The sequence below is a fragment of the Camelus ferus genome, chromosome 17 (genome assembly GCF_009834535.1).
Source record: "Camelus ferus isolate YT-003-E chromosome 17, BCGSAC_Cfer_1.0, whole genome shotgun sequence".
Taxonomy (NCBI): domain Eukaryota; kingdom Metazoa; phylum Chordata; class Mammalia; order Artiodactyla; family Camelidae; genus Camelus; species Camelus ferus.
In genome coordinates, this window is record NC_045712.1 from 14589298 (window position 1) to 14615275 (window position 25978).

At 40.9% G+C, this 25978-nt stretch overlaps 2 protein-coding genes across 3 annotated transcripts; one reads left to right on the forward strand and one right to left on the reverse strand.

Moving 5' to 3' along the window:
• The first annotated feature begins 1925 nt into the window (after positions 1–1925).
• THOC7 (THO complex 7) lies at positions 1926–19531 on the forward strand. Of its 2 annotated transcripts, XM_032458138.1 has the most exons (8): positions 2870–3147; positions 13485–13602; positions 14367–14494; positions 14959–15045; positions 16633–16690; positions 17607–17673; positions 17760–17829; positions 18719–19531. In XM_032458138.1, the coding sequence occupies exons 1-8, from the start codon at positions 3129–3131 to the stop codon at positions 18784–18786; spliced, it is 615 nt and encodes a 204-aa protein (XP_032314029.1). In that variant the 5' UTR covers positions 2870–3128; the 3' UTR covers positions 18787–19531. The 2 variants fall into 2 exon arrangements, 1 of the variants encoding a protein (XP_032314029.1); XR_004312066.1 differs by lacking the exons at positions 14367–14494; positions 14959–15045; positions 16633–16690; ... (1 more) ...; positions 17760–17829; positions 18719–19531 and adding an exon at positions 8968–9020 and having other exon boundaries at positions 1926–3147.
• Positions 19532–20028: 497 nt separating this feature from the next.
• On the reverse strand, positions 20029–23636 carry C17H3orf49 (chromosome 17 C3orf49 homolog). Its single transcript, XM_032459425.1, has 4 exons — positions 23520–23636; positions 23191–23315; positions 20681–20794; positions 20029–20226 (listed from the first exon to the last, which is right to left on the reverse strand). Exons 1-4 carry the CDS (start codon positions 23575–23577, stop codon positions 20029–20031), a joined length of 495 nt encoding a protein of 164 aa, XP_032315316.1. The 5' UTR covers positions 23578–23636.
• Positions 23637–25978: the final 2342 nt, after the last annotated feature.

Sequence of the window (25978 nt, forward strand, 5' to 3'; positions counted from 1 at the left end):
CTAAGAGCTGATTGTCAAGCTCAAGCCTCCACTTGTTGACCATCAAGCTATTTGGTCTAAATTTTTAAATACAATTTTTAAAAAGCCACAATGCACCCAGGATTGGCACGTCAAGCCCTTTATGTGTGCGCATGGCTTACCAACCGAAAGACAACTCTTTGCTTTGGGATCAAAATGGCAGTGCTTTTGGGGCTCTAAGACCACATGACTAAAGACAACTTTAAAAGGCAAGTACTGAGCACAAAGATCTACTTCTTATTTTTTTCCTCTTAAGAATTATTCTAACTCCTGTTTTATTTAATAAAAACAAACATCTCTAATTCCCTAATTAGGCCCTGGACCTCTTTTCTAAAACTATAGACCCCTCTCCCTCAGTAAAATACACATACACAAAAACTTTTGGTCACACCTATAGCAGGTTCGGGAATCCTTTGAAGCCCATTCATGGACCCTCTGAGGTCCACAGACCCCAGGATAATCCTTGTTCTAAAGCATGTGACAGAAATACCTATTTAACTGGACCAGGGTAAAGACCAGATAGCCAGCTCGCATCATCCTTTATAGTTTCAGAGGCTAATATTACATCAATACTCAAAGAAACTTTCTTAACTAGACTCTAATACCCTCCAAGAAACTAGGAATCCAATGACTGGAGTAAATCACCAATCCTAGGTTCAAAGTCCAAATCAGTTTTGTTATACTTTAAAACCTGCTACTTCTTTCTGCCCACAGAGATCTCCCTGGGAAAGGAAGAAATGTTAGTAGGGTGCAGAGCTTCACTCTGTCCTATTTTAACATTCATGGACATGTTAACATATAACAGGTTGTATGAAAGGATGACTTGTAAGATTTATTAAAAGATGTTCTCTCACAATATACGAGATGAAGAAAAGTCAATCAAAAAAAAAATCCTTCAATGTTCAACACAAAGATCTGTGTAAAGCAACTGCGAGATAAGTTATGCGGCTGACAAAGCAGATTTTTTTTAAAGTTCAGAAAGGCTCAAATTTTGCTGTTTCCCACCACCTGAGTCAAGAATTTTCAGAAATGTTTATTTTCAGGTATACTTCAAACTTTAAAGCCTTTCCCATCTCTCTTGGTCATTTTGCTGCAGAAAGTTTCTAGCACTGTCCAACAACATACAAAATGAACTTACAAAGGTATTTGGCCAGGACTCCAGCTATGACGGACAGATAGAATGTCTCATGAAAATTTAAGTTACAGGGGGCAGTGATACTTTCCCATAAACAACATTATAGATTAAATCACTAGATACTATTTCCAAATCAGTATTATGATAAGGCCAGGTAACAAGTAACTTAACAAGAACATCATTTCACCACTTGACAATTACCTTTCAAAGAACAATGACCCCCTCCAAAATGTCACTTGGGATGGACAGTCAACTGACACTTTCCATTTACAGTTTGTAGGACTTAAGATTTCAAGTAATTCTTCTTTTGGTTTAAATGTCTTCTCTCCCTCTAAACCAAGAAAAGGAACAGACTCTGCAGCCTGTGCACAGCCAGCGTTTAAGCTAACACTGTTTCAAAGCCAGGAGAGATTTCACACTGTGGGGGAGGGCAAGAGATACTTCAAAATATTCACTCAACTGTGATCTTTTTTTTCCCTCTTTGTGCCAAAAGTCAAAGGTGCACTGTTGAAGAGCACTACTGAAGTTTTCACTTCACATATATGAATACAATTTTACACATACTGATTTCTAGCTAGAGGTGAAGAACCCTTCACTATCACACATTTGCATGTACAGCTCTTCCTCTTTGAAACAACTGAGAGAAAACAAGGAGAATGAACCCAATCTGATTAAGGAAACTGAAACAACCAGATCCATCCTCCATAATTGCTTCATCCCGGATATGAAGAGGCAGGGTACTTGGGTGGGGAGGGGGGCGAACTGTAAAATAACTCAATAAAATAATCAAACCTGGGTTCAGAACTCTGACCCGCTTCTTGCGGCTAACTGAATCTATCCCACTGGAGATCAAATCAGCCGTACTGGTTGGTGCTCGTTTACTCTCGCCTCTCACCACGGAGATGTTGCCATTTACGAGAAACTCATCGAAGTTGAATCAAAGTGACTTTTGGGAAGAGATGCCAATATAATCGGCAGTGTGCTCCGGAAACGTGTAACTCGACACACAAGGCAGCGTTTCTCATTGAGCACCTCCCTCCCCCTTCACTCACTTTCGACTTCCCCTTAAGATAGGGACCGTCACAGTTTTTGAAAATCACAGAGAAAAATCAATCAATAAAAGCACCCCATCCCGGTCACCGCCGGCATTCCGGCGTCCCGGGAGGAAGGCGGGCACCCGGCTCCCCGTGGCGGCTCGAACTCCGCCAGGAGGTCGCTAAGTTTCTCTGTCCCCTTTTCCCGGCACCCGCACGAGCCCCGAGGGGATGGGGGCGGCCGCCGGAGCCGGAACGCGCCACCTGGAACCCGGGGCCTTTTTCGCTCGCCGGCCGCGCCCCGCGCAAGTGCCCGCGCGCAGGACCCGCCCGGGCGCGCGTGGGCGCCAACTTCGCGGGGACCCTCCCGCCGCGCCCCCTCGGTGCCGCCGGTCCCCCGACTCCCGGGCTGAGCCGGGGATGGGCCCCCGCCGCCCGCCCCGCCCCGCCCCGCAGGGGAGCAAGCCCACCCCCAGCGGCCGCATCCGGGATGGGGCGGCGGGGGCCGCGGTCGCCCTCCCCGGGCAAGCGCGGGGGGCTCGGCCCCCGCCGCCCCGGCGGCGCCCGAGTGAGCTCACCTGGCGGCTGGCGGCGGCCTCCGGGGCGGCCTCTGGGCGTGGGCCGGGCGGGGGCGACGGGGGGCGGGGGGGGGTCGGCGGGGGCCGGGGCCGCACCGGGGCCGCCGCCGCCGCCGCCGCCCGCCGGGCCTCGCCCCACACGCGCCGGCCGCGGCCGCCCCCGTGGAGTGCGGGAGCGCTGGGAGCGCGGGTCCCGCGGCGGCGGCGCAGCGCGGCTCAGGCGACGGAGCGGGCGGCCGCGGGCGCCGCCGCCTCCTCCTCCATGGCTGTTTACCCGGCTGCATTGTGGGAGTTTGACCTCCGCCGCCGCCAACCGCCGCCTCAGCTTGCGCCGCCGCCGCCGCCGCCGCCGCCGCGCACGCCATGGGAGCCGTGACTGACGGTGAGGCCCGCTCGCCGCCGCCCCGGCCTGCTCCCCCGAGCCGCGCGGCCTCCCGGATCCCCGCCGCCGCCTCCCCCTAGACCCCCGGCCTCTCCGCCGCTTCCGGGAGACCCTCGGCCTCCCGGATCGGGCCCCTCCGAGACCCGGGCTTTCCCGGCCGCTTCCCCCGAGCCCTTCGGCCTCTTCTCGGAGCCCTCCCCGTCCCACTCGGAGCCCCTCGGACTCCCCGGCCCGTTCTCCCGAGGCCGCGCCGGCCCGGGGGAGGGTGTGGTGCGAGGATTGTCGGGGGCCGGGAGCACACGTGGGGGTCCGGGCAGGCTGGCAGCGCTGCGCGGGCGGGTGGTACCCGGAAGGGGTCCGGGCTGTGGGAGGATGGCGTTGGGGAGCACTTGATGGGGGTGATGGGGTCCGAGGGGCGGTGAAGGAGAGGAAAGGGTGGAGGCCCTGCAGTTGGGGGTCCGGAGGACCTATGGAGGGCTGGAAGGGAGTGGAAACTCCGGGGATGGGGCGGGGGTTTCGGGCCAAGCCGGAAAGAAGGGAGAGGTCCCAGGACGAGAGTACCAGGGGTGTTAGCGTACAGAGGGTGACCCCTGGAGGAGTCCTCGGGACAGATGGGGAAGGTCACCCAGACGATGGGGTGGATCGCGCTGAGGCCTGAGAACTAGCCCTGGATTAGGGGTAGGGAGAGGGAGCTGGGGACAGTTATCCAGAGAGAATAGATATGGAGGGGGGTGACTGGAGGACAATCAGGGACTGTGTCTGGGGATTAAGAGGAGCCAGTATAGGGATGGGGTCACCTAGGGTAGATCAGGAGTGGGAGAGAAATGTATGAGGTAGAATGTCGGGACTTCAGAGATTGCAAAGGCTGCAGTCACGTGCCCCTTACACCCTTAGAAGCATCAGAATCCCCACTCTGCCACTTACAAGCAGATTGACCTTGTATAGGTTAATTAACCTCTTTGAGCCTCAGTTTTACTCTTTGTAAATGGGGATAATAATAAAGTCTTCCTCATAGGCTGGTTTGGAGGATTAGAGGCAATAAAAGTTGTAAAGTGCTTTGCACTGAGTCCAATACATAGTAATGTTCAGTAAATACTGTTAAATGTAAGAGTTGGTTTACTTGCCTCTCCTCCACTTTCCTTCCATGGGGTCTGTGCCCTCTCCCACTCTTTCTCTGTGCAGATTGCCTCCCCCTGCGTTTTTTGCCTGATGACCTCTCATTTCTTCTTCATGACCCATATCAAATATTCTCTTCTCTGCTCTTTTCTCCAGCCAGTTGACCTTTCACCTATTAACCATATTATCTTATGCATATTGCTTCCATAGCCCTCAGTACTTAATTCGCTTATACGGCATATGCCAGAAAATATTTAAAGCAGCTCATTATAATGAGAAAACATTAAAAACATGTTTGGATGAGGAAACGTGGCAAAAAGAAGATGGAGACTAGTAAAAACAAGAGGAGCTTGGAAGTGGGGTGATCCTCGTAATCAGAGGGTCAAGTCTGTATAATTAAAGCAGCAAGTGACTTGTTTCTCTAGATGGCTATACCAGGAAGCAGGACCTGGTCTGTCCTGTGATCTGGAGTTCATGAGAGAAGGAAGATAACATTAAACACCCGGGACAAGCAGGGTTTAAAAAATTTTTTATTTTTTTAAGTTAAGCAGTAGAAGAAAAGCTTATCTTTAAGGTCCTCATAAAGAAGCCAGTGTCATATCCTTAACCGCTTTTCAGCATTGAGGATCATAAAGCTGTTTCTTAGCCGATCCTTTACTAGGTCAGAGAAGGCTGGATCACAATTTAGAAAGGCATCCTAAAGCTACTGGACCGTATGGGTTAGGTGAATCGTGCTGGTCTGCCTTATTTCAGAGCAAGGCTTTTTGGCTTGTTTTAAGAGTTATCTGGAGCAGAGAGGAAAGGACAAGCTATAATTTCATGAGGCAATCTCCGTAGAGTTGGTTTTCCTCAACTGAGCTTTTGGTAAGAATCAAGCAGGAGTGAGCGATATGTGTAATAGGTCAACAAAAATCTATTGCATACCTTCTAGGCACAGTGCCAGTTGCAGCAGTAGACTGTACAGAGGGAAGTCTGGCTCTTGCTTGCGGGAGGGAAGCAGCAGCATGCAATCAAAGAAGTAAGATCACTTCTGAGAAAGAACTCAGTTAAATTCTGAGAATGAACTGGATGGAACATGAGAGAGTCATGGGAGAGGACTGCCAACAATTAGGTTAAACTTAGGTGATCAGGTATGACCTCTCTGAAAAGTGACATTTAAAGTAAGACCTGGCGGGGTCATCTGTGTGAGGAGCCCAGGAAAGTACTGCAGAGAGAGGCAATAACTAGTGCAAAGACCTGAGGTGAACACACACTCTGCACCATTCAGGGGAGATACGGAAGGCCAGTGGGGCTGGATCCAGGAGGGCCAGGACAGGGGTGATATGAAAGGAGGTCAGAGAAATAAATAGGATCTCACAAAGAGCCTTACAGGCCATGGAAGGGAGATCGGATGGTCTTCTGTGGGCACTCCGAAATGATTGGAGGGTTTTCAGCAGAAGAGTTAGTGATCTGATATATCTTTTGGATCATCATTCTGGGTTACTGTGTAGAGAACAGATTCTAGGAAGGCAAGAATGGAAGCAGAGAGGCCAACGAGAAGTATTCCAAGTGAGAGACGAGGTGGGCCTGGAGTAGGATGATGGCAGCGGAGAAGACTGTGGAGTGGACGGCCTCCGTGTCTCCATCAGCCTCCTGAAACATCTTGGAGGAGTACCAGTACCTGTCTGGAGCTCAGAGGAGGGCTGATGTCCTCTCACTAATTTGAGTGCCTCGCAAGATGCTGTACCTTCATGTAATCCTTACTTATTATGGGTTGGCATGTCCAGTGGGGACTGGGAGCTCTTTGAGGAGAAACTCTTTATTTCCTGTACAAGGACACATTGGTTAATTTGAGGAACTGTCCTCCTCAAAGGGAAGGAGAGGCACTATATTGTTATCCACAGATACTGAACAATGAATAATATCACCAATACCATCATCTTTAGATGGAAAAAATGGAGGTCCTAAGAAGTTAGTGGCTTACTGTCACACCTAATTATTGGCAAAGCCATTCTCTCTCCTCCCCTGTTGCCACCTCAGCATTGTGGCTAACTGAAAAATAGTTTAGATGTTGTCACTGTTAATTTAAACTATGTTCACAGTTTGTATTTTGTATGTGTTAATGTAAAGGGTGTTAAACAGTGTTAGTACCCTGACAGAAACCATTTCAGAAGCACTTTTTGCAGTACAGAGAACATTAGGGAGGTATATTGATACGCCAGAGCAACAGATGGGAGATGAGAAGGGGGTGGTGGGGAGTGGGATGTGGCTCTACATTCCATTTAATAGAGCTTGTTGGTTCCGACGGTGTTTTGTTTTGTTTTGATTAGGAAGTGGAATGCATGGATAATATGCTTGTTAATATTTGAAATAATAGTTTTTAATATGCCCATGAACAATATGACAGAATAATGGAATGGCACTATGACTTTCTAATAATGTAATTGTGTATATTTTCCTATGACTGCAGACATGACCCTAATCATCTGTAAAAGGAAGATAATAATGCACTTTATAGGGTTTTTTTTTTCCCCCAAGGATGAAGTGTGATAATATATGTAAAGCACTTCCAAGTTGAGTGACCGTTTAATTGTTTGTCCAGACCAGGACACTTTTCAGAGTGAAAGCAAACAAACAAGTATGATCACCAAATAGGCGTGTGTCAATGCTCTGTAAATGTCCCCTGCTGCTGTCACTCTGATTTCAATTGCTGGTCCAGCGTTGGACATTTGTGGCCACAGGATTTGTTCGGCTTTTTTTTTTTTTTTCTAGTGTCAATGGATTTATCCATTTTGTTGCCTTATCTGTGGTCCTAAGCAAAGGGTTACTGAAGCAGTTCAACTATTAAATAAATTTTTTTAGTCAAGATAAATAAATAGTATCTCAAAGCACAATTGGAGTTTCAACCTTGACTTTATTAGCACCATACTTTTTTTTTTAAACTATTAGCACCATACTTTGAACATTTAAATAAACCCAGAGAAAAACTTAGGACCTCAACATGAATTTTTTGCTTTTCTTTTTAAAATTTTTAATTTAATTTTGGTTTACATAATTTACTTTGGCATCAGCAATTTATTCAGACTGGGCCTAAGTATCTCATGAGAGATCAGTATTTACATGGAAGAATCAAACCATCTTAGTTATTACTCTTCCCACCTGCCTTTTTTGTGTCTTAATATTGTTGGCCTTAAAAATTGTCTTAATGATTTTAAGCTTCTCGAAAGGCGGGGCTAGGTGTTATCTTACCATTAGGAATCTAACACAATGAGAGATACGTAATTCAGCTTAATAACCCATGAGCAGTGGTGAGCGAATGACGAATCTAACAGGAATCTGCACACACATTGTTTTAACATGGCCTTAATGTCTCCTCTTAGTAGGTCAGGTCAATCCAGTTTTTTTTCTTGGTAACACGTTATAGATTCATTAAAGAACGTTGATTAGAATTTTTAATACAGAAAAAACCACGAAGAAAAATACCTCAAAATGACCAATAAGCTCTCTATCCAGGTGACCACTGTTGATATTTTTAAGGAAGAAAAGTGAAACACACCAGAAAACTCAAGAAGAAATGCTCCAAGTGACAGGTGTAAACCTTCCCTCTTCACCTTCCACTGCTGATCCCTCTCTCCAGTGGTAATTACAGGGAAGTGTTTTTTGTGTACCCTTCCAGAATAATTTTTAAATGCCATAAAAGGCATTTAAAATGTTTACATACCTTTCTGTATTATATTTCCATAATGAATGATATATCTTGGAGCTCTTTCTAATACATTTTGGAGCTCTTTCTACCTTACTCTCTGATATTCTATTATAATTTTTTTTTTAAATCAATCCCCTTCTAAACATTTTTTTGTTATTTCTAGTTTTTTTTTTTTCACTCTTACAAATAGTATGACAATGGAGACATTTGGGTAGATGTCTTTGCACCCTTGTGGAAATCATTTTCAGAAGACAGGTCAAGGGTATTTTTAATTTTAATACATAGTGCTGCATTGCCCTAGAAACCAGCTGTTTTATCCACTGTAATCTTGTCTCCAATTGTTATCCCTTCCTGTGGTTTTCAGTATCGGTGCAGGGTGTTTAGGAACACCAAGAAAAAGCCGGTGGTGAGTTTGCGTGCCCGCAAAATTTCTTAGTAAACTGCCTTTAGAAAGGAAATACTGATCCTTGTTGTTGACAGAATTGCTTTTTCCTAAAAGCAGGTGAGATGGGGGTGCTCTGAGGTCTAGCAGATTGGGGAGGCACTCATGTGACAGTAGCTCAGCCCTGGTAAGAAGTTACGTAACAGCAAGGCTCTGCCCACTGGTTGTCAAGCCTTGACCTGCCCCTAAAGTAAGTGTTTTGGAACTTGGCCCACCATTATCTTCCAAATTGTTCTCTCTTTCCATTTTTGAGTATTTGCTCCCAGATGCTGTGAAAACTTGTTTTGTAATCAAGGTTTTAATAGCCACGTTGAGGGAATAACAATTAGGGGTTTTGAAAGGAATGTTAGTCTGGGTTTATGAGAGATTGTCCTTTGCACACCAAAATGGGAGCGCTGCTAACATGGCCGCATCATCCGACCAGAGGGTTGGAAATGAAAAGTTGGTTTAGTGACTATAAAGGAGTCATTTCTTCCTGCCTCTCTGTTTATGGAAAATTGGGCATTAAAATCTACCCTGTTAAAAGGACTTTTTGAGACTTATCTAGTGTCTTAATTCAGTTTTGTATTTCTCCTAGGTATAGGATGACATAACACAAGAAGAGGTCTGAAAGACATCCCAATTTTACGAGTAAATATTTGCTTATCAGCCTTCAGGGGTCATAACTGATTTGAAAGTGATTTTTGAATGGCAGACGTTTTGTAGTTGTGCTAACGGTACAACATCTAACTGAATCCAGCAGGAAACCTTCCTACAAGTCTCAAATCAGGTGGAAAGCCACCGTTCTCAGGGCAGATGTTGGGTATTTTGGTTTAAAGGCTTTTCCAAGATGGTTGTGATTCTCATAGTCGGTAAAGTAATTGTAACAACTAAGGAATGACGTTGAAAAATCACTAAAACAGTTTCTGAGCCATCTTCACTGTTTTTACGGATGAACCAAGGCCCGCCAGAATTAATATTAGCAGTCAGATTACTTACAGAGAACTTCAAGCATGATAATAATTTATGACGTCAGTGTATACAGTAAACAGAACGTGTTTTAGGTGTGTTCAGTCTAGAACTAGTTGATGAGGTACCATTAAAAGTAATAATGCTCGTGTCATACATCCTAGGAACCGTCAGCAGCCGGCCATCTTTAAATTTAAGAAAAATAGTACCTGTTTTCAAACTAGCATCTTAACACTTTTGTTTTATTTTGTTGCTTTTGGAGCTGTGCTCTGTACCTGATGTATGTTATTTCAGTCATTCTTATCCCCAGAGAATTTCCTAGGCAGCAACTCTACGCAGTTAAAGCTAGAAATGCCATGACACTGCAGTCTGAAGCTTGAGACAGAAGCAAATTTGTGAGAAATCATAACTGGACAAAACTTTGTAGGCATAAGTGCATAATATCCATCTCCATCAGTATATAGATTTATCTACAGATGGATCGCCAACATTTACTCACTTTTTAACATTAAGTTGTGGATGAAAGTTAACATGAAGATAAGAATCACAGTTTAAAGTGTTTGCCTTCCTACGGTGAACAGGCATTATGCTCCTTTGTTTACTTTTATTTCCATGATAAAAGCAGTCCTATCAAGTAGATAGTTGTATTCCCATTTTCACAGATGAAGTTAAAACTTGGCCGCACGCATAAAGTCAGCGCTGTGGACAAGCCAGAACATCGGCCTCGGTTTTTGACTTCTGGCCCAGGGTTTGGCTGTGAGGAAAGCTCTGTAGACCAAAGAGGGAGAGGGCTGAAGGAGAAAGAGCTGTGAATGCCTAGACAGGAAATCTCCTGTCCTACCGGGTCTGGCCTGGCCGTCCCACACTCCTACTCGGGCCACCCGGTGCTGGCATTGGCCCCTGGCTGTTTCTAACCAAATCTCTGTTTAGCCTTACTCTGCTTTCCAGGACCTGTGTCTCTGATCTCCGCTTTAATTCATGTCATTTTAGCTCCTCCTGTGTATACTTTGGTAACCTCCCCAGTAGCCTCCCTCCCTTTGGGCGCTTGCCGCTTGCAATCCATTTTGAAACCTGCCCTCAGCCTGATTCTCCCTGGGGTACAAAGTCCTACCCGTGAATCTTCAGCATCTCCCAGTTGCCCACCAGCAAGGTCCAGGTCTATCAGTGCGGCATGGCATTGACCAGTGTGGACTCCCACAGTCTGACCTCTAGCTGCCTTTATCTCCTTGGGTCTTGAAATCTGTCTTCACATATTCGGCCTCCCAGTGCACTAGTGCGCTCTCGTCCCACATCCAGCCTTTCCTTCCCCACCTCTGCTGTAGCTCACAGCTTTCTCCCTGCCTGGGGCGGGAGTTAGGGAAATGACTTCAGATTGCTTTCTTCAGTTCTTTTACTTTAAAAACAAAAAACAGCATTATTGAGATATAATTAATGTACAAAGAACTGCACATATTGTGTACAATTTGATCCATTTGGGCATGTACAAACGCCTATGATACCATCACCACAACCCTAGCCTGCTTTCTTTTTCAAACAACATCTAGCAGACTTTGAGCACCTACATGGTTCAAGAATCAAATAATAATAAAAATACTTTCCCATCTTCCAGTCTGTCCTTCATCTACCCAACATACTCCCCCATCCCTTGGTAACCCCTTTTACTTGCCGTGGACCTGAAAATAAGATACTTGCCTATGCTAGTCCTTGTTAGTTAGTGTCTTACTGAGACAAAGCTCTTTGGAGGGTAGATGGTCCCAGGCAGGCACCATGAATCCAATTTAAAAATATTTATTGGGCATCAGAAATGTAAAGACACAGTAGGAGAGGCTGGAGAGGAAGCAGAATGAACAAGACCTAGAACAGGCCCTCCTGAACCTTTTCCCCAGGTTTTTTTTGGCCTGTACAATGCTTTAAATATTTTTTGAAAACTTTTGTAATTGGAATGTTACATACATATATAAAAAGTACGCAGATCTTAAGTATTCAACGGAAATGATCACAAAATGTGTTCAAAACATTTTTAGTTAGTCACCAAGCTTTAAAAACCTCTTGAAAAACCAGCCCTGGTAATAGCTTCTCCCTTGAGGTACTCACTCCCCAATTTCCCTATTCCCAGAATGCGTTTACATTTGAAATCCCTGGTCCTCAGTAAAGTAAGATGCCTGAGTACCTGGGAGGAAGGTAGGGTTTCCTGGGGGATTGGAACAGTAAAGATAAGATCAAAAAGAAATTGAACATCAGTTGCCCACCGACTGCTCACCCACTGGATGCTTGCTTTTATTTTTACAAAGTTAAAACATGTTTGTTATATTTAAAAATCAATTTTACTTTCTGGATTTTAAATCTCTTCAGGGACTGTTTTGTCTCAGTCTCGTCAAATAGCATCGTTGGTGGTTAAAAAAGGAAAGCATCCGTTTGTATTTTAAAGTGTAAAATTAAAATTAAAACACCTGATGAATCTGTAGCTTGAGTAGTCAGTGTGTCAGAGCCATGCCTCTGAGAACAAAACCCAATTCTAAAAACGTTTATCTGATGTCACAGAATAGATTTTAAAACTGGAGCCATCTGCCTTCCAAAGTTTATCTCTGCTGCACCTGCGCCCAAAAATACTTCTGCCTACACACAGGAACTATTGTTTAAAGATTTTGCTGTTGATTCACCAAGCAGGCTGTCCAGGAATTACTCACACTTTAAAATTTATTTGTTAAAAATGCATGCACGTGGTGAAAAACAGACAATTCTACAGTCATGTAAAAAATTAAATCTTTTCTCATCATTTCTATAATCCGTCTCACCAGAATCAACCACCATTCCCAGTGTCTTACATTTCCTTCCAAAGATATTCTCTGAATATACAAACATATATGTGTGATGGGTGCCCGCAGACACACACAGCCTCCTCCTTTTCTACACAAATGGCAGCAAACTGCGCTTCTCTGCACCTGTTTTGTTTCCATTTTATTTAACATATTTAAGGAGATTTTTTGGCATCAGTATATACATCCACACTGTTCTTTTGGCTGCATAGTATTACATTTAATGACTGTTTCATAATTTAACCGGTGTCTTACTGGTGAATGTTTAGGTTTGCAATCTTTCTAGTACAAACAGCACTGTTAAGAACATCCCTTGACATTTATCTTTGTGCATGGGTGCACGTGTCTCTGTAGGATGAATTCCTCGAATTGGAATAATGAGGTCAAAAATGTACGCGCGTTTTGAATATTTTCTGTTATCGCCCAGCTGCCCTGCAAAGAGGGCACCGGTTTCCATTCCAGCAGTGCATGTAAAGTGCAGTTTCTCAGCACCGTAGCCAACACTTATTATCAGGTCTTTTGATCTTTGCCAGGCTGGGAAATGAAAATGATATCTCACTGGGGTTTCAATTTGCCTTTCCCTTGTTATGATCCAGCATTATCTTGTCCAGGAGGAACACTGGCTCGGAGCTGCCAGGCAGGGCCTTCTTGAGTACATCGTTATCATCTGCACTGCTTTTTTATTCCTTTTTTTATTTTCTTTGTAGCAAAAGAGAGACAGACTTCTTTTTTGAAAAAGTCCTCAAGGGCAAAGAAACATTACAGATATGATAACTAAATTAGACACTTCCTCTTTTTAAACAAACCCATTCCTTTTTCTCGGACCCATCTCATTGTCTTTTCCTAGTCTGCCACTACATCTTTTAAATCTTCCTGTTCCTTTTACCAGTACCTCACGCTACTCAGAGGAATGAGAGCTTTGGACTTCTTCTGTCTGAACAGGTTTTTCAAAAAAAAAAAAAAGTTCTCCAGGAATTGTTGGCTGATTTCCCCCGGTGGTACCTGAAAATTATTTCTACTTAACAACCCAGCAGTAGAATTCCAGTTCTGTGAAAGCAGAGCTTTTTACTATTACAACCCCAACCCCTAGAACAGTGCCTGATACACAGTAGACAAGCAGTAACTTTCCATATGTATATATATAAATTATAGCAAAACCTACCTGACATGAAATTTACCATTTTAAGTGTACAGTTCTGTGGCATTAAGTACATTTACATTTGAATAATTTTCTTTTGGATGAATGAGTGAGTAGTGGCTTTGGTTATTTGTCCCTGAGAGTTAACAAGAGCCAGACAGTCATTTTAACTCACATTATTCTTTCCTCCAGACGAAGTCATACGGAAGCGTCTCCTAATTGATGGAGATGGCGCCGGAGATGATCGGAGAATTAATCTGCTAGTGAAAAGTTTCATTAAATGGTGTAACTCTGGATCCCAGGAAGAAGGGTATTTCATTTTGGTGTTGTATTCTATACTAATGCCCTGATGTAATTTTAGACCATATAGACAGTCCTGTTAATATTTCACATTTTCACGCACCTTAATTTCCAATGCAATTAACTTTATAAATCCAGAGTAGATTTTTCTGGCCTTCTCTTCAGAGGCCTGCTTTATGTTTATTAAATGTGCAGAAGGCATAGTGGTAAGAAGAAATGAAGGTTAATTTCAGACTCATTTAATTTGGTCACTTTTAAAAGCAGATGAATATTTAGTAAAACAGAATATCTAAATGAAATTTTCTCCTTTTTTAACATGTTAATAAAAAGTTGTTGCAAGCTTTTATATACATATATATTCAAAAATTTTTTAACTTAAAATATTTTTAATCATTCAAATTAGCTAAATAATAGCTAAATAATTGTATAGAGTGAAAAACTTATGAGAACAGAATTATGAAGATAAAAACCATCTTGAAGCATTTTTAAAAAGTATTTTAAACAAAATTTAACAAATAGTTGTTGAATTAAGCTTATATTGCTAAGAACTATAGTCCTATCTTTTCACTTGTAACTAACACAGTTTATAAACTCAAGTAAACCGCATTCAGAAAACAAAAACATAAGGGACAGAAATCCTAAATTATTTTAAATAAAGCAAATGAGTCTCTCAGAACTTAATATAATGTACTTAGCAAATCTGTGCCTGCACTATAATAATTCAACTGGAAATCCCCCAAAATCTTTAATCTCTTTTTCTCTCTTTTTTATTAGCTATAGCCAGTACCAACGTATGCTGAGCACACTGTCCCAATGTGAGTTTTCCATGGGCAAAACTTTGCTGGTATATGATATGAATCTCAGAGAAATGGAAAATTATGAAAAAATCTACAAAGAAATAGGTAAAGAAACTTAAAGTGATTATTGTTTCTATCTGTAATCTTAATTTTTATAGTCTAAGGGAAACAATATCTGCTAACAGTTTTCTTTGGTTAGTGGTAAAATAATAACCATAACAATATTAATGGAAAGAATACAGTAAACATTAGCAACAAAAATGCATTTTAACACATATGTGTATATATATATATATATATATATATATACACACACACACACACACACACACACATGCATGACTGGGACATTATGCTGTATGCCAGAAATTGTACACCAGAAATTGATACACTGTAACTGACTATACTTCAATTTTTTTCAAAAATGTATTTTCATATGATACAATACTTTGGGTTACAGCTATTTTTTAAATGCTAGGATCTACTTCATTTGCAATGGAACTTAAAGACGTTTTAAAACTGAAAATGGATGGAGAGTATACATGTTGTTATAACTGTCTTTTATATAGAATGTAGCATTGCTGGAGCACATGAAAAAATTGCTGAGTGCAAAAAGCAAATTCTTCAAGCAAAACGGATACGAAAAAATCGCCAAGGTAAGGGTTTTGTGGGATTTTGTGTGCAAATACTTTATTACTGGCTAGTATTTTCATGCAGTTTTTTTTTACATTGTGAGGTGAAATCTTTAGCTAGAATCAACCTGAATTACAGGGGGCCAAACTTAACTCTTTAAAACTATATTATTCTTTAAAACAGGAGAGAAGGAAGGGCATGCTGAAAAAAAATTTTTCTGATTGTTGGATTGTATTGATGAAACAAGTATTTAAGTATTCATTTCGTTTACTGTCCTCAGACCCCTTTGTCTAAATAACGTTACTGTTAATGAGCAAAGGCAATTTATACAAGTACACTAGATTTAAGGTTTTGTTTGTTGTTTTTTGGTTTGTTTAATCAACTACTTTCAAAAAAAGAAAAAAAGAATTAAGCTCAGTGAGTTTTCATTAAGTATAAAGCAAGCAATTATTTACAGGCTGCCTACATTTCTAATAAGAGGTTTAGTTTTGTTCTGATCTCTTTTGTTTTTAAATTAGGGTCTATCCTTAACTTAGTTCAGAACAACTATTTTAAAATAATTTTTAATGGCAGGGGCATTGCTCCTCCTATAATGTAAATTGAAAGAAAGATTATAAAATATATAATGTATAGTCACAATTGTGACATATATAAAAAACTAGAAGGAAATAGAAAGTGTTAATGTTTATTTTGGTGTTATGGGTTTTTATGACTTAGTTTTTTTTTGTTTGTTTTTTTTTTTTTTTTTTACATTAAGCATATTATATTTTGTGATCCAAAAATTTTTATTTAAAAAAAAGTCACACTTTTATTGACTTAATACACAGATTTCCAAAACAATGAATTTTACTTTTTAATGAGCTAATTAAGATGATGTTTAATTATTTTTAAAAGATGGTTTTTGAATTAAGTCTAAAATGCATGTGGTCAGGTTGCAGTGGCCAATTTACAGCAAGATATATCAACTTATTTAAGAATTAATATCAATTCTAAAATCATTTTAAAATGTTTACAATGTTTTTATTGATTAATGAATGAGGCTTTTAAATGAATGCTGCCATATATAGTTTCATGCGAAAGGTTAACAGGTGACGTATGACTTATCTTGGAAGTCTCAGTGGAGCATAATCAAAGTTTCTGAATCACAAATCATTTCTAAGTTTCTGAAATCTTTACCTTTGAAATGGATGAGAAATATAATTTGTTGTTGTCTAAGATCTGAAATTAATGGTAGGATATATTCACCTTGCGGATCTTTTATTTGCGGGGCAAACAATGAATAAGATTCTCTTCAGAATCAGTCCACTTGATGCTCAGTAATGACTTTTGTTCATTTTCGCTTCAGCTAGCCCCTTATATCCTGCCCAGGGATAGGGAACTGGAAAAAGAGAGTGGGCGGTAAAATCCTTGTTTGGAACACCTTTGAAGTCATGTAGCACTGCAGTTATAATTGAAGCTAGTGAAACTGGCGATATTCTGTCCATCCTTCAATGTTTCCATTTCTGTACGTACTAGGAAAGTGATTAGGAGAGATTTGTGATGTTACACGTCTTGTTTTTATAACCAGGTTCAAAAGACTTTACTTTGGTAAAAATTTTTCTATCTTTCAGAATATGATGCTTTGGCAAAAGTGATCCAGCATCATCCAGACAGGCATGAGACATTAAAGTAAGTTTAGAACTTTACTTTGAAAGGAACTAATCTTGATACATAAGTGTTTACATATTACTCTATGCATTCCATGTTTACAGGGAAACAGAATATGCTTCAAAAGGAGGGGTCAGATCTTTAATATTATATAATCTGGTACCACTTGATTAGACTTTTCCTTCTTCCAACATTATTGCCTATAGTTCTAAAATAAATGTATATAATATGCATCAATACAAAAATCAATAGACAGAATACGGTCTACTCATATAGTAGAATACTAAACAGCCATTAAAAAGAATAAACCAGATAGATACTTTTAAACACAGACCTCAAAAACATAATCACTGAAAAGGAAAACAGAAGACATATAATCAATTTTAAATTATTCCTAAGTTTCTGAAATATATACAGAATAATAACCATTTATAAAAGTGAGAACCCTCCCCAAATATTACATACTCATACTGTATGTTATTTAGAGACACAAATCTTTGCATATAAAGGATGAGAATGATATAGTGATTGCCTGAATAGGAAGTAGAGAAGGGAAAAAGGCCTGGTTTACAAGACTGGGGGTAAAGTTCAAAGGGTATTTCAAGTTAATCTTCAATTTACCCAAAAAAAAAAAAAAAAAAAAGACTTGAAGTAGGTATGACAAAATGTTAAAAGTTATTAACTCTCAGCATTTGATATTCTGATATCAAGTTTTCCTATACTTTAAAAATCATCTAAAAATTTAATTTAAATGAAAATAAGTACATATTTACAAGTTAAGAAATCATCCTTAGTTTTAAAAGGCTCATTATAATGGAGTGTTACAACTCCTTATCCTTTATTTTTAAAATACTATTTAGTAACTAAAAAGTTAAATATTAATTGTGAATTCTGTTCCTCCAATTAGCAAAATGTAACAGTATTTAATTTTTTTCAGGGAACTAGAGGCTCTGGGGAAAGAATTAGAGCATCTTTCCCATATTAAAGAAAGTGTCGAAGATAAGGTATTTGCATATGGTGTATGTGAGCCTTTGTGATCCGTATAGGTGTACAGACCAACGTGTATTAAATTTTTTTCTCATCAACACAGCTGGAATTGAGAAGGAAACAGTTCCACGTTCTTCTTAGCACCATTCATGAACTTCAGCAAACACTGGAAAGTAAGTAGCAAGAGTCTCAAAACGAATGTTTCTGAAGATTCTTAAATGATCCGGGGCATATCTTCTAAAATATACATCTTAAAGAGAGAGCGCCCCTTCAGTTTCAGAACAGGAGTATAGCTGGATGACATTAGAAGGAACTCCTGTTGTTCAGCTTTCTGATTATATGCAGAAAAGCCTTAATTTGTGGTAATGTATGATTTGAATACATATCCAGTGGTTTAAATTAGGAGAAATTGAAGCGTGATAGATTTAAAATTATTCTCAGCTTATTATAGTTTATTGCTATAAAGCAGTAATTCAGGACCTAGGCAGGCAGTAAGTGAGTGGAATAATCAATACCTAAGCATATTTACAGACTCAATAAACTAGGTGCTTTGGGTACCTGGAAACTTGCTCTTTGTATTGCCTAGAGCCATTTGGAAATGTCTTTGTTATCTCCTCTTCTGATTGTTTTCAAGAAAAGCCTAAGACCTGTTTTTTTTTAAAGTTTTTTTTGGGGGGAGGGGGGAGATAATTAGGTTTATTTACTTATTTATTGGGTTTTTGTTTTTTTTTTTTTTAAATGGAGGTACTGGACATTGAACCCAGGACCTCGAGCACACTAAGCACACACTCTACCAGTGGACCATACCCTCCCGCCTAGATTTTTTTTTTTTAAAGTGAAATCTATCACATAAATTTTACATTTTAACTCCACTAATAACAAGCACCGAAACAGCACTTTTAAACCAAACGCTGGTGTGTCAGTTACAGTCGCAGGCTGCCATGTTGCCATTTTTGCTTTAAATATATTTGCTAATAAAGGATAAAAACGTTTTCACGTATTCATTAAGCATGTAATTTAAGCAACTCTGACTGAGGTTTTGTGTTTCTTTCTCAACTGCAGATGATGAAAAGCTCTCAGAGGTGGAAGAAGCTCAAGAAGCAAGCATGGAAACCGACCCTAAACCATAGACCGCCGGTTCCCAAGACAACAGACCAGTCCCAGGAGTCCTGGAGCAGCAGCCTGACCCTAGTGTGTTCGGAATGTGTTGTGTTCTTGAGATAGTTGAAGTTTTGGCGGTGAACTGCTTTCCTTTTAACTATTAATGCACCCTTCATTCCTATTTCTTCACACAAAGGAAGAATGACTTCATTATAGATTTTGTTTTTTATTGACATGTCTTCTTTTTATTCTTAAGAAGTAGGAAGCAATGTCTAAAAATGTTTAGTAAAATGTTTTCGAGCCAGGTATGTTTGTGCTCCTTGAAATTGTAGGTAGTTTTTAACTGGTAGCACTGATTTGCTCACAAAATAAGCGGAAGATAGTGAGAAAGCAGCATTTCCAGGATGTACGGGAGAAAATGAGTCAATTTCTGGAAATTGTAAAAACTTTTGAAAATGGAGTCCACAAATAGGCTCTCAGGAGGGCTGTGATCTTGTGAAATTATGTACAAAGTGTCTGTGGGGTATGCTCGTGGGACAGGTCTCCTGATATTAAGAATCACTGGCGTAGGAGGTAATTACAAGATGCGAAGTAAATCAATCTGCATTCGTTTCTAGAGCTCTGTCCTTAGTACATGAGCAATATGGTTGTTCCATGTTTCCTTGAAATGTTTTCTCTCTATTGTTTTGTTCTTTAGGAATCGTTTTCAAGAGTCTTGCAGAACGGATTTCATGATCTTTTTAAAAAATTAAACTAAGGCTGAATTACTTATAATTGTCTCAAGTATTGAATTACATATCTAATACTTGTTAGTTTACATCCTTATCCATTTCTTTTAGTTCAGAAACATGACACTTTGCATGAATCATACCTTAATGATGTTATATTTTTATAATTTTAATAAGAAATCTTCAAAAATGAAGGTTTACAATTAGCTCCATAATAGTCATATCAAAAGTGTCCTAACACCTTTAAGTGCTTCCTCTTACTTCATCTGGCAAATCGTGGCAGGAATTTCCTTGCAGAATTGCTACGCTCTGATAAATGTTTCTATTTTTCATAATTAGTAAAAAATTATGAAGCAAAAATTTGCCTATACTGACTCAGAAGTAAAAAATCAATTTTTCAAAAAGGGTCTTACTTTAAGGGCTGTTGGGCAGAATATTTTTAACCTCCCTCCCTCCCCCACCATTGATGAAGAGAAATTTTTTTCAGGATTATGTACTGAAAGATAAGATATGAAGGTAACATTTATGCAATCAGGGACAAAATCAGTAGCAGCAGCAGGTACATGGGAAGCACACGTTTTTCAGTTTATACTTCCTCATGGTTCTCTTGGATATCCTCTGAAACTGCTTAGAAGACTGAAGAATTTCATCCCCTAGAAACTCACACTGTTGAAGCTCGGCATATCTTTGGGCCAATAACTTCATAGATTTATCTGTCACTGTTTCTATGAGGTCATCCACCTACGACAGACAGTTAGGAAGAAACAAAGCCAGGTGTTACAAAGCCTTGTCTAAGCCCCAGGGAGAACTGTTTTTCCTGAGGGGTGAGTTCAGGACTTGGTGGACGTTTTGCAGGTCCCAACGTATTATTCTAATTCAAGTCTTAGCAAACAGAGCTTGAAGACATACATTTACCACCCAGTGGTAAAGACAGTCTCGTTTCTTCTCAAAAAAGCCCATGTGCATGCCTTCATTTTAAATGAATTCCCTTAATATTTATTAGACACACAGCATCATCCTTGACGCCCTCAGCAATCCTGTAGCCACTCTCACGAGGCCCCCCACTAACGTGGTTTCTTGACGCTAATCACTAGTTTCATCCCACACCCATGCTGCCTGGCGGGGCTGTGCATCCAGTTAAGCCTGGCCCTCTGATGCTTTTGAAGCACAAAAGTCAAAAGCCTTTGTCCACTACCTGCATTTGAAGCTTTCCTACTGTCAAATCCGATTTTCGGAGGATGTTTCCCATGCCATGTTTCTTTCTCTTAAGTGCTGGAAAGTGTGGCTTCTTTTTTGATGAATACGGAACCTGTCATAATCATGCAAAATTATATCAGATTAGGAAGCGCGGACATTACTTCTGTGATGATGCTTCAATAAGGATGCTCACCCTTGGGACATTCTCTTACAAACTGAACATTTGCCACACAGCAACATTGGGTTGGAGACAGTATTCATATTATTCTCCACGCCCCATGTATCTCCTTTGTGCCCAGAGCTCTCTTTGAAGAGATCTATAGGGTGCAGAGAAATGAGATGGTCTGGTTCTGAGAGAATACACGGTGTCAGGAAAAAAGCAGGTCATTCGTAAGGGGAAAGAAGAGGAAATTGCCTCTGCAGCCGCTGAGCACAGTGAGAGTGTGGCGATGTTGTAGACCAGAGCCCCAGAAAGCTCATTATCACTGGATCCAGTTGTTAATTTGGTCTCTTTTCTGCAGGTTTCCTTATTTTCATGGAAGACGCGTCTGTCTCCAAACATAAAAAGAAAGCTCTGGGTTCTTTTCGCCGCATGCCTGACACTCTTCAGTCGTCCTTGGCTTGCTGGTTACAAGTACCTGTGCTATTGGAAATCATTCCTAGGTCATGGCTCCTGGCGAACATGCCCTGAAGTCTTAAGGGGTTGACTCTTTCTTCCCCTTGTGCTTAGTGATTAGCGTTGGGACTATAGCGAGACCTACACAAAGAAGAATGAGGGAACACACCTGGGTCTTGCCCTTTGCCCGAGTTTACAAATAAGTCTGCCGAACCACCGCTCTGCCCTGCCAGCTTGCCCAGGTCCAAATGTCCCTTGCAGAACCCGCCCCCTCCCACAATCCATCCAGAGTGGGCCTCCTCATTTTTCTCTCTCATAAAACCCAGTGCTTTTTTTCTACTAAGCACTAAGCACATTTGGTAATTACTTAAGCTATTTCTGTGTTTGCTGAATACCATTATTAAAAAGTCAAATGTCTAGAAGGGTCAGGCAGGTTTTGTCAAACAGACTCAGTTGGGGCTGGTGTGTACTGGAGAGAACGTGGCTCCTGCCAAGAGGGCAGCCTCTGTGCAGCCCCTGCTGTTGCCAGAGGAATTGTGGGCCTAATGTTTCCAAATCCTCCTGTTTTTCCAAAGAAGACTGAACGTAGATATTTTATTTGCATTACTCTAATTTTTAAATGTGGGCAATTAATTCAAGTATATATTTTGAGAACATTCTGAGAGCTAACAGTGCAATTGCTGTTAGCTTCTCGTCTATCTCCTGTATCCAACGATAAGTCCCACAGAAACAGGACCGTGCTCACCAGCTCGCCTTTATAGCTCCCAAACCTAGCAATTGCCCAGCACATGATAGGAATACAATAAATACAAACCTAGCACACAGGAGACAAAATTCAAAACTAGTATTGGTACACTCTGGCAGCGAGGCTCTCCAGTACCCAAAATGGAAACGATCTTTACCCTGGCTGTCCAATTCAGCATCCGCTAGCCATATGTGTTTACTGAGCACTCGAATGTAGCTAGTGCAGCCAAGGGAATGGACTTTTAATTTCACTTCATTTTAATTAACATAAATAGTCACACGTGGCTACTGGCTGCCATATTGGATAGTACAAATTAGAACCTGGCATTGTAATTAGGAGTAAACACTCCAGAGCAGGTCTTCCTTGGGTTTGAAGCCCTGGTGCTTCCAATTACCTGGTCAAATTACTTAACCTCTTATTGCCAGCCCTAAAAATAATATCCTATGTATTGTAGTATCCTGTTGCTGTCTACCTTGTAGGGCTGTTCTAAGGACGATCTGAGTCGATATTTTTAAAGTACTTAGAACAGGGCTTGGAACACAGCCTTAAGTAGATGCTTATTATATTTAAATTAATGATATTTCAGGGTTCCGTTTAAAAAAAAATCATCTGGGCAGCTTAGGCTCCAATTTTTATACCCACAGAGAAGTACAGTTTATCTGGTTTGGTATTTATATTAATTTCAGTTTAAGTGACATTCAGCTCCTCGGCTGCACAGGTCACACTGCAAAGTCTTCAAAGCCACATGTACTAATGGCTACTATATTGGACAAATGCACACTTGCATCGTCACAGAAATTCCGCTGGGCTGGTCCAGAGAATTCCTCTCCACACGGCATGCATGAGAGGTCAGATGCTAATATATTAACTTGGTATTTGAACAGTTGACAAAAATCAATATAAAGCTCCAAACTCCACCGCTGCCCTGACAGTAGCAGAAGCTGAACAGTTTGAGCTCAGAAGCAGAGGAATCAGACCCAGAAAGCCCACATTCTGTGCCCTAAATTCTTGGAGTGGAGACACAGGTAGCAGATTTAAAGGCTTTGTGATGAGGGACGCGCGGTGGGGGAGAGCTTGGTTTTTACAACATCCCTAAGCCCTGACTTACAGGTAAGTTTTAGAGGCGAGATTGTTTTTAGCATTTTACCTTTTGCAGCCCTGAAGGAAGGGATGTCACAGACAATCGCTTGGTGGTTCTCCTGGCCTGGAGGAGTGTATTTCCTTGGGTTATCTCCTCTGTCTCTGCCTCTACAACATCCAGTTGTAGAGTTGCTTAGAGGGAGGAGGGGGAGAAAAGATTTTGAAGGATCGCAATTATAAACACGTGTTCCCTGTTAGAAACCGTCACATGCTGCTCAGTTGCTTTTCTCTTTGGGGTTAATAATTAAAACATGGACTTGCTTTTCTGAATCTTCCACTTTCCCCTCAACACTTGCTTTTTCTTAGGCACTAACCCCTCTTGACAAGATGGCTTACCTGCCTTTGAGACTTCAGTTTTGCCCTCTGCTGCTTTTCCCCGTAACTCTTGTGGCATTAGAAAAAGTCACCCTCTGATGCGTAAGACAATCCCTTGAGCATTTATTGTTGATCAAAGCCAAGTTTAAAGTCTACTCTGTAGCAAAGTGGTTCAAGGCTCAGTCATTCACATACCATTTTAATAGTTCTTCCCATATTCCAGGAGCCGAATGAACCCAGGAGTCCTTCATATTTCTATCAATTCAATTCTTAACACAATAAATGTACTTATAAAGGAAACTTAAAACACTATCACAAATTGAAAACCAGTATCATAAATGGGCACTGAGATTAGTATGGTAAAAACAAAACCATGTTATTGCCTACAGAAGGCACTAAACCTCAGGTTACTCAAGTTACTCTCTCTTTTATTTTTTTATTAAACTAGAAAAGGGCAGGAAATGAGACTTTTCTCTTGATGTAGTCAAAGGGACCAACAGCGGCAATGGGAAAAGAGCGTTTGCAGCTCATTCTGTGCTTCAGTGTCTTCATGCTATGATTAGCACCTAAGATCAACTTGTCCTGCTTAAGGTCCATTGATAATGGCTCCCAGTCTCAGTGAGTGGTGGCTCCACCTTCAAAGCAGACACTCAGCCCAGGGACTCTGCGCTCTGCCTTGCCCTCCACTGCCCAGCTCTTCCCCAAATCTCCCATCTTCTCCCCAGGAACATTTCTCCCTTGATCTTGGCACCCCACTGCTACGACTGGCCCAAGCTAACAGCATCCCTTGCCTGAATGGATGCTAGAGCCTGCTCGTTGTTCCTCCTTCATCTGCTCCTGCCTTCCTCCAATCCAGTCTCCACTCTGCAGCCTGAGCTACATTTTACAAAAGCAAATCAGATTATATAAAGCCCCAGCTTGAAAGTATTATCACCCTCAAGGAAAGTTAAAAATTCTTAACATGGCTTACAAACACTCTTAACACCTTATTCACCGGCCTCTCCCTGGCTGGATTGCTTCCATTTCTTAATTACACCCAGTGTTCCCTTGATATTGGGACTTGAACACGCTCTATCCCTAACTATGTGGCTGGCACATAGTAAGTATTTAGCAAATATTCGTTAAAAAGTGTAACGAGGGTCAACAGGGATGAGCAACTGTCTTTTGGCCACAGCTGAGACCGGGTCATACTGTTTGCGCTGCAGTCTGGAGGGATGGGTACATTTTCTGGAGAAATCTTAGTGTAGAGATTTGTTCTTTACCAACGAAGAAGAAAAGAAACCAATGTGTGGAATGAGGAGGATTTTGATCCTCTGTTTTCTGCTGGACTCCTCAACTCCAGCCCCACCGGTATAGAAGCATGTCCTGTTTGTCATTTTTCAACAGAAATAGGCAGGTCAGTCCATACCAGGTAATTGCTAGATGCTTGGATGGTTATATTAGTGACTGCTTTTTCCAGAAGAGAGAGTTTGTTTGAAAGGGCAGTCGGTCAGCTGGAAGCCATCCATTTTTGCGGGTTTTGTTTTTGTTTTTGTTTTTGTTTTCTGGAAAAAGGATCCACTGGGTTGGCAGCCTTGTGACCATGTGAAATTTGAGGTTATGTGTGAATGTCCTTACCTATGGATAAGGACTCTGTGTTTTTCTCGGTGCTGTTCTATAAAGGGCATTAAAAATCTACACAGGGTATTTATGGCAGTGAATTTATGTTCCATAGGACAGCATCATGATAGACACATGACACGGTGAGGTTTTCAAACCCATAGATCTGTGCAGGGCAAAAAGTGAGCCATAATATAAACTATGGACTTCAGTTAATAATATATTCATATTGGCTCATCAATTTAAAACAGATGTTTTGTACTAAGGCAAGATGTTAATAATGGAGGAAGCGGTGAGGGAAGGGTAAGGAGAGTGGGTATATGGGAACTAAATCTGTATTCTCTGCTCAATTTTTCCTGTAAATGTAAAACGGCTCTAAAAAAAAAATAAAGTCTATTACTTTTAAAAAGCTACAGAGGAAAATGCAAATAGTAGTGATATTATTAGTCAAAGGACAACCCTCCCCCCAAAACCAGCATTACTACTTTGCAAAAAAAGATAAAGTTCACAGTTCAAACAGTGACTCTTCGCAAAGCATATGGGAAGCAGACACAATAAAATAAATCTTCCTTTATGCCTTACCAATCATATATTTTTTAAAACAGAATTCTCACCATACCTTCCTCTGCTGGAAGTAGCCATTTGAAAGTCTGCCTCACTACTTTCTCCAGAAACAAAACAAAAAAGAAATCCCACTTTGATTTGACTTCCTAATAAATGTGTATTTTATATATGCATGTACCCAGACATCTGCCTATGCTTGCATCTATATATAAATTAAAAATGGCTTTAGACTGATTAGACCATTGATTAATTAGACTGGCAGGGACCTCAAAGAGATCCGATTAAGAGCTTTTCAAAATGCACATATATTTGCATCT